Genomic DNA, 14,665 nt, shown 5'->3' with positions numbered 1-14,665 from the left:
TGGTCCGGGCAATGTTCTTTTCCTTTTTAGCCGGATTTTTTTCGAAAAAATCTCGGCTTATAGATTGATGTTGTCGGGCGGGCGGGGGGGGCGGGCGGGCGGGCGGGGTGGCGGCGTGCTCGAAAATGTTAAAGTTCTTATTTCATGGTATAACTTTGGTATGCTTGGACCTAGAGTCTTCAAACTTGACATGAAGGTTGGCCAGGATTAACAGATGACCACTGGTCATTTCAAGGTCATTCATTTGAAGGTGAAGGTCACTTTGACCTTCAATATAAAAATGTTAAAGTTGTTATAACTTTGGTATGCTTGGACCTAGAGTCTTGAAACTTGACATGAAGGTTGGCCAAAACTAGTAAGTAACCACTGGACATTTCAAGGTCATTCATTTGAAGGTCAAGGTCACTGTGACCTTGAATGTAAAAATGTTAAAGTTGTTATAACTTTGGTATGCTTGGACCTAGAGTCTTGAAACTTGACATGAAGGTTGGCCAGAACTAGTAAGTAACCACTGGACATTTCAAGGTCATTCATTTGAAGGTCAAGGTCACTGTGACCTTGAATGTAAAAATATTAAAGTTCTTATTTCATGTTATAACTTTGGTATGCTTGTACCTAGAGTCTTCAAACTTGAAATAAAGATTGGCCAGTACTAGAAGATGACCACTGGTCATTTCAATGTCATTCATTTGAAGGTCAAGGTCACTGTGACCTTAAATGTTAAAATGTTAAAATTGTTATAACTTTGGTATGCTTGGACATAGAGTCTTCAAACTTGACATGAAGGTTTGCAAGCACACTTAGATGACCACTGGTCATTTCAAGGTCATTCATTCTAAGGTCAAGGTCACTGTGACCTTGAATGTAAAAATGTTAAAGTTCTTATAACTTTGGTAGGTAAAAATGTTAAAGTTCTTATTCCATGTTATAACTTTGGTATGCTTGTACCTAGAGTCTTCAAACTTGACATAAAGGTTGGCCAGTACTAGAAGATCACCACTGCTCATTTCAATGTCATTCATTTGAAGGTCAAGGTCACTGTGACCTTCAATGTTAAAATGTTAAAATTGTTATAACTTTGGTATGCTTGGACCTAGAATCTCAAACTTGACGTAAAGGTTTGCAAGCACACTTAGATGACCACTGGTCATTTCAAGGTCATTCATTTCAATGTCATTCATTTGAAGGTCAAGGTCACTGTGAACTTAAATGTTAAAATGTTAAAATTGTTGTAACTTTGGTATGCTTGGACCTAGAATCTCAAACTTGACGTAAAGGTTTGCAAGCACACTTAGATGACCACTGGTCATTTCAAGGTCATTCATTTGAAGGTCGAGGTCACTGTGACCTTGGATGTAAATATGTTAAAGTTGTTAATACTTTGGTATGCTTAGACCTAGAGTCTTCAAACTTGATATGAAGGTTGGCCAGAACTAGTAGATGACCATCAAACTTTCCTAATTGTCAATTCAAGTTCATATTTGTGACCTTAAATGTTATTGTTGTTCATGTATATGCATGCATTCAAAACATAACACAAGGTTTGCTCATGCCTTGAAAAGTACTTACATTTCATTTTGACCTTTGAACAATATTTCAGTAATTTAAGTATTGCATTGACAAAAACACGAAAGGTACTTTCCTGTCATTTAAATCAAAAATCCGGCTTCAATGCGGTCATCTCCGACCGCGGAACTCTTGTTTTAATTTTATTCTTGATTTTTTACTGGAGCTTTTACGATCCAATGTTTACATTTATCGATATAAAGCATTTAATGAATAAGTTAAAAAATGCCAAAATCTGTGAAAAGGCCCCTTTAATTGATTTGTAACTTTTCACAAATTGAAACTTACTGTTTTAGGATCACTTAAGAAGTAATAAAAATATTCAATGAGGAAGTCACCATTATTATATGGTAGCTTTTAAATATTGAGTTATACAATCAGCAACAAAACAAATTAGACTTGGTACTTTCAGTTCAGCCAAAAGCATCTTATTTTTGTATACAATTTATCGAGCATTGATTGTTTTTATATGTTCGAATAATGCATTTTAATTATATTTTGTTCCTCAAAAATTAGAAAAAGGAGGTGGACTGAGTTGTTTCGGATTTAACAAAGCTACATTCGTGACAGTATTTATTCGAAACCAAATAAAATTATTCGTATACGAATATGACGTCTTATTCACGTATGTAATTTTGAATTCCAATACGGCATACAACAAGTTGGTGTTGTATTTTTTAAAAGCTTATGTGTCCTATCTATACTGTTTAAGCATGAAACCCAAGGTCCTGTGTACGATATCCTCTTGAGACTTTGGCAGTAAAGAATGGAATACATAATAAATCATCGCCATGCTATTGTTTTTAATGTTAAATGTTATCGTATTTCTTTTTTTAATGTTTTATTTTATTCTTGATAAACACATGAAGTTTATTATATTATTGTGCTTCAGGTTGCTTTCCAAATTGGCATGGGTTTTAATATTAAGCTCGGAATAATTATTTCATCCACACTTTCCTTTGCAATCGAGGGGTAAGTATAAAGATAACACACGATGATAAGAATTGAACAAATGGATGGATTGATAATGAAATTTGAATCACTTTTGCCTTCCTAATGTACTGCCATGCTCATTCTGCCCAAATATATATTATTACGTTCGAATTATTTAGCGAAATGTCAATAAAAATATTGTTTACGAAATCGACCGTCTCTGAGTGTCACCAGTCCTTTGATTTCCTTGTTCAGTGCATGCACATTATCGAATATGTGCCGCGCTTCTAACAATAACATTATATCATGTTTAATAAATTGTACCAATGCTCCTTTCAATTCGTTTGTGTTTATTTATTTTAATCAGCAGAAGTATTGCTAAATGGTATTTTAGGCTCTCTTAAACCACATAACTAAATGTCGTTTAAACGGACCATGAGAGTGCGAACGACAATTATGGAATGTGTTGATTTGTTAAAATGTGTTTTACATTAAAAAACCCGAGCGCTCTTAGCTACCAATGGAACCTTTCAGAATGTACTTGATCTGCCGCAGCTTGTTTGAAATTAATTTAATCGACGACATAGATATTAACAAATTGGAATTGAAATTGAAAATAAAACAGCAACGAGCAGCAATTTATTAAATAGGCTAATGCCTAACTATATTCACATTGCGCATTGAAGTTTGATTAATCACAGGAGTATTGTTTTTTGTTAATTTTGCGATGCATGTTGTGTAGTATTGGTAACAAGATGACGCAAAAGCGCTTATCATACAGGCTGTGTTCAATGAATTAACCTTTATAAAAGAGTATTTGCCACTGAATTAGGAGGTCTGGTTATGATCTCCATAAGTGTCTTATGTAGTTACTGATGTAAACTTATGTCAATTCGTGTACATCCTAAAACACCAGAGTTGCAATAAATACGGGTTTTTTTTCTTACTGTTTTCCAATAAAGTGTATTCAATCAGGCGCCTTTATATCTTTTCCTCGAGGTTATAAAGGAACAAGAACTCACTCAATGAGTGTAGACCTTGTCCAAGTTCATGATGCTGCGTCCATAAAAGCCAATGAAGGCTAAACCCGGACTGACTGTTGCATGAACAGCCCCCAGTTGCGGTGGAGGTGTTAGGCAAATTAGAACACTTGATTAAACATTTTTTTTTGCCTGACGAGGAAAATGTTAGACGTATTAGCATCATTTAGTTTCTTCTTGTTTTATTCTGGAAATATCTCACAAAAATATCAACTTAAATATATTTACTTTCAGAATCTTTAATAGAGACACAGACGATTATACTTTTAGGAAAAATATTAATTGGCTAATTAACTTCCTTTTCTTTAACGTCACGCAATAGTTATTTCGCATGAGTTCAAATCGTCATGACAACAAAGCCTGTATATCTACATGCAAACATGAGCGGTAAGGGGCTTCACCAAAATATCCACGAAATCCTTAACGAGATATCATTGCTTTATAATTTAGCAGGGTGTATTTCGTGTATAACTCGTACACCATGACGCATTATTTTAGATAGCAGCTATGTTAAAATTGGCGAGTGTAGTCTTTTCGCAACCGGTTCTACTAGCGAACTATTGTCCGACATTTGACCATTTTTCAGTATTTTGGTTGTCCCATGAAGGTATTTTCCGGTATTCTGGTTATAACGTCTAGCAATTTTTTAAAATCAAGTTCTTTCTGGATCATTAGTCAAGTCATTTTGGGGTATTCTGGTTACCTATCATTTTCAAGCAATTTTCGGCCATGATGATGGTCCTTCAGCATTTTAAGCCTTTAGGCGTTAAGCCAAAATGCGGCATTTTAGTCCTTTCGTGAAACAATATTCCTGTAGTTTGATTTATCTTTCATTTTTATGAAACCGATGTACCAAAATCTCAGTTGTTCATATGTTTAATCTGCTGTTTTGAAATTGATCCGTTTTCATGGGACAATCAATAAGAAAGATCGTTTTATAGACCGTAATTTTATTTTATCAATAAGACAAAGTCAACCAATAATCATAAGGAAAACATAGTTTATGCAATGTAGAGCTCCTGCACCGATTTGCACATGTTTCAGAGATGAGTGTTAAATATCAATTTATTGTTCACTGTTTAAGTTGGTGATACCATCGGTTCCAAGTTAGAACTGTTTTAGTTTGTAGGAACAAACCACAGCATCAAACAGAACAAATCACGTTATCAACATCCAATTATTTGGTCGTGGTTGTTTGTTTTATATTCTTTGTCAAGTTTAACATGTTTGCAAAGCGGTAGCCAGGGCCGTACCCAGGAAATGTTAACTGGGGGCCTGAACGGGGAGGTTGCGGGAGGTGTTGGCCCTCACGAAAAGATTTTTTGTATTAGGCACTGTTCAAGGTGAATTTTAATGCATATAAAAACCGAATTTTGTGCTATACATTTATGGTATATAACAAGTTAATCAGCACCTTTCTGAAGTCTAAAGCTTTAACAATTGGTGTGAAATTCACAATTATTTTTAAAGCTTTAGATTTTGGAAGTGTGTTATGTTTTATGAAGAAGGAACAGCAACCTTTGAAAATCAAAAACCTTTATTAAGAAATGTAACATAAAGTATGACTCTAGAGGAGGTTTGATTTCAAAGAGAAAATACTATTAGGTTATATGTCATTTACTGACATATAACCATAATTCAAACCTCCTATAAAGTTTCAAAGAAAATTCATTATAAAATGTTTATCATCTACAACACAGTTTACACAGAAATGTATCATAAAGTATGACTCAATAGGAGCTTTGAATTCAAATAGAGAAAATACTATTATGGTTATATGTCAGTCACTTACATGTAACCTACTAGTATTTACTCTTTGAAATCAAACCTCCTCTAATGTTTCAAAGTAAATTCATGATAAAATGTTTATCATCTACAACACAGTTTTCACAGAAATGTATCATAAAGTATGACTCTGGAGGATGTTTGAATTCAAAAAGAAAATACTATTATGGCTCATAATAGTATAAGTGTTCACGTCATCCATTTTCAGACCTAAGCCCTTCTGTATCAGTTCCATCCATTCGCTGTTTCTCTTTCCTTGGCCAATCAAAAGACGTGTTACACCAACCATCGATAGATGAAACATTGAGCACAACGGCCAATTGACAGCTCGGGATGTGTGTACAAGGTGATAAGAAAACATAACCTAGGGGCTTATCTCGACTGACCAGTAATTCAGCGCTAATTCCCTCGTGTATCAGGGGCAATAAAACACATCTGCGCATCTGTACTGTGGGCCCTTTCATGTGAGACAAAATTGCAATAGGCCCATTATTTAAAAAAATCATAACTCGACAGCCAGCTGGGTGGGCCCGGGCCCCTGGGCCCATTGTCTGGGTAAGGGCCTGGTAGCATACATTTACCAAATAATGCAACTTTACAAATACATATTGAGTAAGTAATATGCGTTGAGTGTAGATGACAGAATATGGCAGGTAGGTGTATGAGTTTACATTTGTCATGGGTTCTGCCGTATTGTTTGGAATGAATGATGCTTATCCGTTGTGGACGATGAAATAGACATGATCACGGTAATGTTGTTAGTTGACGTTCTTGTTAAATCCAACGATTTAATCTTTTTTACACCTCTAAATAAAACAATTGATGACAAAACCCTACCCGTCAATACAACACCTTTACTTCTTTTAATAAAATTGTCGTAAGGGTTGCAAGGCATATGCCTTTCAAACTTCCCTTTACGATTTTATCCGTCAATGAACATCGGAGGACGTATGTGTCTATTTACAAGTATGCTGATCAAAAATACTCATTGTTAACAATATTTTGTAAAACTAAACTTATGACGCTGGAATATGTACGTCATTTGATACAAACATGAATTCAGTTGGTCTCTTTATATAGCTAAACAATATAGATAACGTGTCGTAACAACACTTTGAAATTTATCAAATTTAATCTAACACATGTCTGAATATCACAACTTAAATTGACATGGATATGTTGTTTTAGATTAGAAAACACATGCCTATGAAGTGCACAATAATTTTTATCTTATGTTTTGTACTTATCGAAAAGTACAGACTCTTACCTGTTTGGGTTCAAACGACAATGAGACGCGCCATTATGTGGAGGTCAGCTTTTTTAATGATTATGTTCACTTCAATTACTACAAGCTCAAGCGAGCAAGCCCATTTATAGAAGCACTAAATGTTATGAGGGAAACATGAAATATAAAACTGAAGAAAACTGACTTGATTCAAGATAGGTAATCATTCAATGAAATTCAATGCATCGTTTATATTTCAGTGGTACAACTACTACATGGTTACATGAAACAGAGCGGTTCTACAAGTCATGTTTTTAAAACTAGTTATTTGTAATGTATAGCTTAAAAACGAAAATAACCATCGCAATATTTTAAACTTATAACACAATAAACGAAAAACAACATTTTTTTATTTAACAATGTGGTTCTTATCCTTTTGCCAAACATGTATTTGCTAAATAAAAACCAACAAACAAACAAACAACAAAAATACTAAAGCTGACAAATCACATTTACAGTCCACGTGCCAGCATTATTCGCAAGCAGCACGGGTACAGCGAACAGCTTTGGTAATGAAGAAGCAAAATAAATAATTTCACAGAGCAAATATATTGGCGTTCTTTATCTCGTACTGTAGAACTACTATGACGAAAAACCTGTGTAAACAAAGTGTCGTGAGGTTTTTAGGAAAAAATAAGCATTTCGAATTGTTATCAAGAATTCATCTACTCTATTGAGTTGGATATATCGCTATAAATATTAAAACACTATGACTTCAATAACACACGGAAAGTAACACATCATATATTATTTTCAAGTATTTCGATATTTACTGGCAGATTAAATTCGGGAAATGAGTTTGTAATCACAGTAATGAGTTATCGTGGTATGTTCAAGATGACTCACTTTTACTAATTGTGGATCGATTTACAAGTTGTAAAAGTCAGCAATGAAATTAATATGTATGAATTAGTTATTGACTATGTATATATATACGAAATTGCCATGTACTCATTTTATAGTTGGCACTTCATGTTCAGACTAACTCATCTTGTTTTAGCAAGAGTATCAAACATCGTTGGTGTTTCAATAATGTTTTGTACCTTAAGTAAACAATGAATTGAAAATTTTAAATTAATCTCAGTTTTGGTTCACAAAATAAATGCATAGCGTAACAGTATTTGCAGGTTACAAATTTCAGGGACATGTTTCGAGCGGATCTGTGCTTTGCCAGTATTTCGATGACCTCCTACTTTCATTGCGCGCATGCGTTATATCGAGTATCATTAATAAAATGAACCAAAGTTTCTGACATTAAAGAGATATTTATCTCAATTTTGGTGGCCTTTCCTTATCAACTGTAGATTGCTGGGTGATTAGGTCTAGTCTCGTCAAAACCACACGTCTAAATATCTTTTTAACGGGCCCTGACAGCGCAAACATCAATTTCGGAATGTGTATATTTGTTGAAATTGTTTTACATCAAAACTTATCGAGCGACCTAAGCAACCGATATAACGTATCAGCATGTCCATAACTGACGCAAAATAATTGAATTATTTTATCAACTTCTGTGATTGAAACACTTTGGGTCTTTGTAGTCCGCAAAGAATAATGTGCTATTTCTAATAATATGTTTTTAAATATATTAATGTATCGGTTTGCATTTAGATCAATCATTAACTCTGTGTTTGTGTTATATATATGTATATATTGAAGTATAATGCATCAGGTCGAGGCATTTGCTTGATGGGACCGAGGCAAATACTAGTAGAACAGAGCGTTTGCCATTGAACCAGGAAGTATCAAGTTCTCATTGTATAGTTTAATCAATTGTTACTATGGTACGTCATAAAACACATATTTAACAATTGATTACTGTTCATAATATTGTATTTCTTGTCACTTTAATCAAAGCAAGCACCTCAATGTATTTTCGTTTGGTTTAAATTAAACAAAAATAGGAAATATCTCCGCCAAGTAAATATCTCCGCCAATTACATATATTATTGCATACGGTTGCGTCATAAATAACAGATCTTAAAAGATAAAACACAGACCAATCGTTGAAGGAACAAACACGGTTATCAATTAATGTATTAAGCTAAGATATACGGTGCGATTTATAAGGATAAAACTTTTGGTAGTGACTTTTTTTTAGCCAAAAAAAAACTGTTATTAATTTAACAATCTTGACATAAGTGTTAAATGATAAAGCAACATGTTAAAAAGTTTTGTTAGTCAAGCCATTATGTTACATATTATTTGCTTCATAACGTTCACGTGTCAAATCGCTTTATCATTTTTTTCACATGTTTCAAGTCAGTATTTTGTAAAAAGTTTCGTACAAAGTCTTATGGAATTAACGATAAAAACATAAGTATAATGAGCGCTTTTTGTCAAAGACAATATGCTGGGTATATATGTTCGAGTCATCTTTATTCTTACATAGATTTCAAATTGCTTTACACCTGTATTAAACATACATTTTTGAATTTTAAAAGTCGTATGAAAGTTATGGTAAACAACTTTGGTTAAATTAGCATTGTCAAAGATTTTAGGATAAAAGTTGTCTTCCTTTACTAAATATCAGTGGCATTGTTTTCATATGTGTTGTGCCGGTATTTTGTATGTATTATGTCTCTTAAAATTTGCTTCTTGTTTCACTTATCTATTCCAAGTATGTCATTATAAGTGTTATTGTGTCTGCCCACTGTCTTGAGTACCCGACATATTATGTCATAAACACAAAGAAGCATGCGTTTCTGTTTATATTGACCAGTATACAAATTTCTTGATATAACTTGCATTTTCTGCTCTCTCTGCAACGATTTAAATGCAACAGGCGCCAGGTAAATATAACTAAAACCACTATTTTAACAATTAAGCTATTTTATGTGACAATCGATAGTCTTTTTATTCGAAGGAACGCCACTATTTGTTCATGAATTAGGAACAGCAGAACAGGAGGTTTATATTGGGCTGCGGATTCGATGTGCATACGTTTTAGTTGACAACAAGAATCACATATTGCTCCTAAAAACGAATCACTTATTGCATAAACAGTTATTTCGGAATGTGCTCGTGATTTAACATGTTACAACTTCATATCAGCAATGCAATATGCTGACGGTGCATGTTTTATATTTTTACCTATCGCACGTTTGATGTGGTGAAGTTTTAAGGTTTGAAAAAGACGGTAAGAAACGCCAGAAATACTGTTTTCGTCTTTATGTTTGATAGGATAATTTAGTCATTTAAATGTTGCAAATGTTAAGAGACATGCGGCTTAAAGCAAGTAATCGTCTTTAATTACCAGGGTGAAGAATAAACGGGGTTTAAAGGGGTTTACACACTGGCAGGACAAAATGTAGACAAACTGTCAAGAACTTTGTTTTTTCAAATACCTCAAGTTATTGAAATACATTTGCAAAAAAACTTGAGTGCATAAAATACACTTTGTCTCATATTTGATGCCGATATCTTAAGGTATACTAATAAATCATTGAATATGTCTGAAATCGGTGACAAAATTTCAAGTTGCATGAAGCATAACTGTGCAGTGCACAAGGAATTGTTTAACAATAACACAGGCTTATTTAATAAAATAATTCTGATGTATTTCACAATGCCATAATCAGTATAAAAATCTGTCTTTTATGCACTAGTTCAAATTCTTAAGAAAAAATGTTTTAAAAAGTTATTTGAAAAAAGCACCACTTATCAGTGTGTTTACATTCATTAAAGTTCAATTGTTACCCACAAAGTCATGTGATCCTGCACCCTGATTACTAGTATGAAAACTCGTTAACTTTTTTAAATAAGATGAAGGAGGATCGGCAAAATGACTAATTGAAATATAAAGGATTCAAACAGGAGGTAAAGATCAGTTTCAAATAATTCAAACGATTTAGAACAATATTTAAAATATCGTTTTAATGGATACAGAAACTTCATCTTATAAAGCATTTTTATCGATTCACGTCGATTAACCCCAGAGGCATCGAAACAATGAGACATTGAACAAAACACTAAAGATTAATACTAACCAATGTGTCGTTTTTTAACCGATTTCAATTATGCGTTGTTTTCAGTAACACTTTAATGTTTCAATTGCATGATTCTAGAGGCTAGATGGTGCAGAAGTAGCGTGTGAGATTTTACTCCAAACGGATCCGGTTTTAAAGCCCGACAATCTATAATATTTATTTTTCTGGATATTAGATGTATTTTGGACTATTCGAAAGATTGTGTTTTTTTCAGGATGGCCGCCAAGATGACCGCTATAACCTATTTTTTATCATAACTATGTAACTATTTTGATGTCTTTACCCAGATTTCGGGGGTCAAATAACACTTTAAGATCATCAGACATAGTGTCAGTTTATCATGACACACATACATCCAACATGACCTCCAATAATAGCCAACGTGTCGCCCTTTTTCCATAGTAAATGATGAAGCAAAGAGCCACCATCAAGCACGTAACAATCTGAATCAGGAGTACAGTTCATAACAGCCTCACTTGATACGTTTACAGCTTGATCTCTCATTGACTGAATGATCTGAGGCTTGTCTTCTTTACGAAGTATGTTCTTTGCTTCAAAAATGCAGGGAGATTGGGACTCATACGACAATATGTCTTCAAGGGAAAGATCTCGATATTTTGAAACTACCAGGAAACGCTGAAACAGAACGACATGATCAATAACGCAGTCTTAAGCAATCTTAACAACTATTTCCAAGAGTTTAGACTCTTTCTTTTCTCTTAGATTTATATACAAAGGTCTACTTTTCAATTATATATCTTGTGATCTTGCTCTTCCTGAAATGCATGAATATTCACATCTGACCCAGCCATAGTCCAATTGAATAGGGTGAACAGGTTGAAATCTCAGTCTGCATTTATTCGAGATCAGAATCAATTCTTGTGATTCAGTTGAATCTTTGTGTTGAGGAGTTGTAGTATATGTGAAATCCTGCATCGCGCTGTTGCACTCGGATGTTATAGGTACAGATAGGGTCCAAAGGTCATGCATTTCCTCCGTTACTCCACTGTCGCTAGTGAGACGACCTGTGTTCTTAAGAGACCCCATCATTGTATGACAAGATCACTGCTTAGCCCTTGATTGATCCTACGAACAACGTAAAAACCATTTAAGAACATGATGTGGTGCAATGACAGCTCGTAAACGAACTACTTCAATAATAGCATGGCCAACTGCAGCAACATTGCGTCTTGGTCTTTTCAATAGAATAACCATGTAACATCTAAGCGTGAATCACAGGCCTGTAAAATAATTCCAACAAATTGGTCAGAACGTACCCAGCCAACATTCTCTTTGTCCAATTCAAACTTACAACCACAGAGAATGCAGTCTTTATGACTTTCAAAACCTCCACGTGTTTGCCTTGAGGTTCTCTTTTGTACAGAACTACAACTTTGCTTTGGAAAATAACTTGTAATGCTTTTATCATTTGTGTACTACTGATGACACTTTTATGCCTGCCTCAACTAAAATATCATACTTCCGCTTCACGCTAGCTTCATTTTATTATCTTCAATCCTTTCCACTGAATATCAAACCCGTTATTCTAGGAAATCTCAATATCTTCCTTGCATATTTGACACAAATATTGTCTGGATGTGTTTGCACTCATTATTAAATCATTTATGACCAAAAAACAAGTATTACTAATTAATAAATGAGTATTTATTAATTAATTAAATGATTATTGATTTAAAGCTCTGATTTAAAAGATCGAAACTTAAAAAAAAAACTATTATGAGGCAGCATACGAAGGTCTGATATGTTAGTACAATGATGGTCTGTATTTATATTTTGTTGTTTAAGACGCTCGAGCTTCAATGTCGGAATAGTTTATACGAGGTTTTACTAGATATAAATATTTACAACAAAACATAAAGACTATTTATTATAAAATTACGGAAAAAGAATAACACGTTTGGGTCAAAAGTTATTTTGTCATTTGGACGCCATGTTGGATTTGTCTGATACGTAATAGACTAACATATTTTTTCTTTGCCCCGAAAAACCTAAGTATAAGCACCAAAATAATTATAATGAATATTCACATGGTTATCAACATTAATAGGTTATTGGGGCCATCTTGGACACCATATTGAAAAAACAACAACAATACAATTGTCCGGAAGTCGATTTAGGTAAACTTGTGATATGTAATAAAGGACATTATATCCTACCAGGATCAGTTAAAATACCTTTTGTAGGTAGCAATTTTGGTGCGGTGGTGGTGGTAATTTTTCATAAAATGACCAGTCTTTTGTTTTTGTTTTGTTTTTTTCAAGAAACAAAACAAAACGAAAATATGCTAACACGTATATTCAGTCAGTATAGAAGAAGCGACATAAATGCAAGTAGTTCTAATAGCAGTAGCCAAGCAAAAGTTGAAATAGATGTTTATAGCAATGTCGTGCTTTTTTCAGACCTGGTAGACAACTTCTCGTTTCCTGACAGTCTTCTAGCGGTAAGACACGTAGTTATACACTGGTTTCAAGATTGAAAACAAACGATCAATTTTTAAAGACATAATGAGTGCGATATATAATTTCAAAAATAACGTTTTCCTTTCGATCGAACGTGTGCTACGTCAAGTAAAAATCTTATAATATTATTTTAATTTAAAAAAATGAAACATTCCAGATTTTAAAAAAGTTCGCTGGGTTCATAGCCGCCATAGTTGTGGGTTTCTTGTTTGTGCTTATCGTGCCCATTGTCGGCTGCTGTTTCTGCTGCTGTCGCTTGTGTGGAAATTGTGGCGGGAAACGTCAACAGGAAGTGACGGATGGCATGCACTGCACGCGCAGAATATTCTCAGCCGTGTTGTTCGGATGCACCGTATTCATATTGTATGTAACTTTTTTTTATCTCAAGTATGTTTTTATTACCGTTCTTGTATTTAAAATGTGGATGAAAAATGTCAGTGCAGATTAGGTATTTAAGTCTTGTAATTTTAATATGAACTCATTCATTATATAAGAAGATAATGTAAAGCGAATTGAAACGATGATAGCGTAGGTATACTGTTGACGAGGATGGCGAAGGAGTTGCAGATACTCTATCAGATCGAACATTGGGATTATAATGTCAATTTAAATAAGGAAAATCTATTTAGTTCCTCGTTGTCTGCACAGTAATGATAGGTCGCTGATGTCAATACCATGGCGCAACTTAGTTAATGTTGTCATTTTTTGCAGGGTTGGTAACATCTGCACGTACGTGTCTAATGATCGCATGACGACAGCCCTGGACAAGATAAACGATATCGTAGTAAACAACCTGGACGACATGAACACATTTGTCGACCTCGTTGTTAAGGTTAGCACGTACTTGCAGTCGACCATCGCGAATAGCAACATATTTCTTCAATTCAATACTATTTTAATAGTCGCTTATATCATATTTTATAGAAATTGTTCTACAATTATCAATTTCAAACGACCAACCATTGTTATGAAGATTTGTATTTCCAATGAGCATAAATAGGTAAGATGTAAACTTTAATTATGCGTTTCCTTTTGTTCGATTTTATTTCTTGGGATAATGGAGCTTTAAAAATCACCCGATGCCTTTACCAGTGGAAAATGCACCGTTAACCTAATGCTAACGGTCATGATACGGACAATAAATATGTATTATATATACATATAAATTGAGTTATTACATGATAATACTTATAAAAAACAAGAAAATGAATTGATATCCCCCGCCAAATAAATTTTTTTATGGATGTTAGTAGAACTAAAAGAAAAGGTATAAGTGAAGGGTTGTGCCTGATTATTGAGAACAATGACATCAAGACATTTTGAGAATCCACTTTAGAATGGTAGAATCCTAACCAAATAAGGCATATTTAATCAAAATGTTTGATTTTTACCTTTGTGTGTGACTTTGACCATAACCCTAACAACCTGGATCTTATATTTTACACTCAGCTAGATAATGAAGAAAAATTATGGACAGTTATTACAGAATCCATTGATGCCTAATAAAGGAATGACTAAATAATGAATTATTCATCAAATTTGTGACCTTTGACCTCAATGTTAGCCCCTAGGATTATGGGTGTTGAA

General features: G+C 33.9%; 1 protein-coding gene across 1 annotated transcript in view; it reads left to right on the top strand.

Moving 5' to 3' along the window:
- The window catches only part of LOC127859802 (prominin-1-A-like), a 43,251-nt gene that overhangs the window by 25,767 nt on the left and 2,819 nt on the right, over positions 1 to 14,665 (top strand). Inside the window, exons 2-4 of the mRNA XM_052397306.1 lie at positions 13,019 to 13,059; positions 13,236 to 13,441; positions 13,790 to 13,910. Coding sequence (XP_052253266.1) covers positions 13,019 to 13,059; positions 13,236 to 13,441; positions 13,790 to 13,910 — 368 coding nt within the window. The remainder of the gene's footprint in view (positions 1 to 13,018; positions 13,060 to 13,235; positions 13,442 to 13,789; positions 13,911 to 14,665) is intronic.

The sequence above is a fragment of the Dreissena polymorpha genome, chromosome 15 (assembly GCF_020536995.1).
Source record: "Dreissena polymorpha isolate Duluth1 chromosome 15, UMN_Dpol_1.0, whole genome shotgun sequence".
Lineage (NCBI taxonomy): Eukaryota > Metazoa > Mollusca > Bivalvia > Myida > Dreissenidae > Dreissena > Dreissena polymorpha.
The sequence above is the reverse complement of the archived record's forward strand: the minus strand, read 5'-3'. Positions and strand labels throughout refer to the sequence as shown.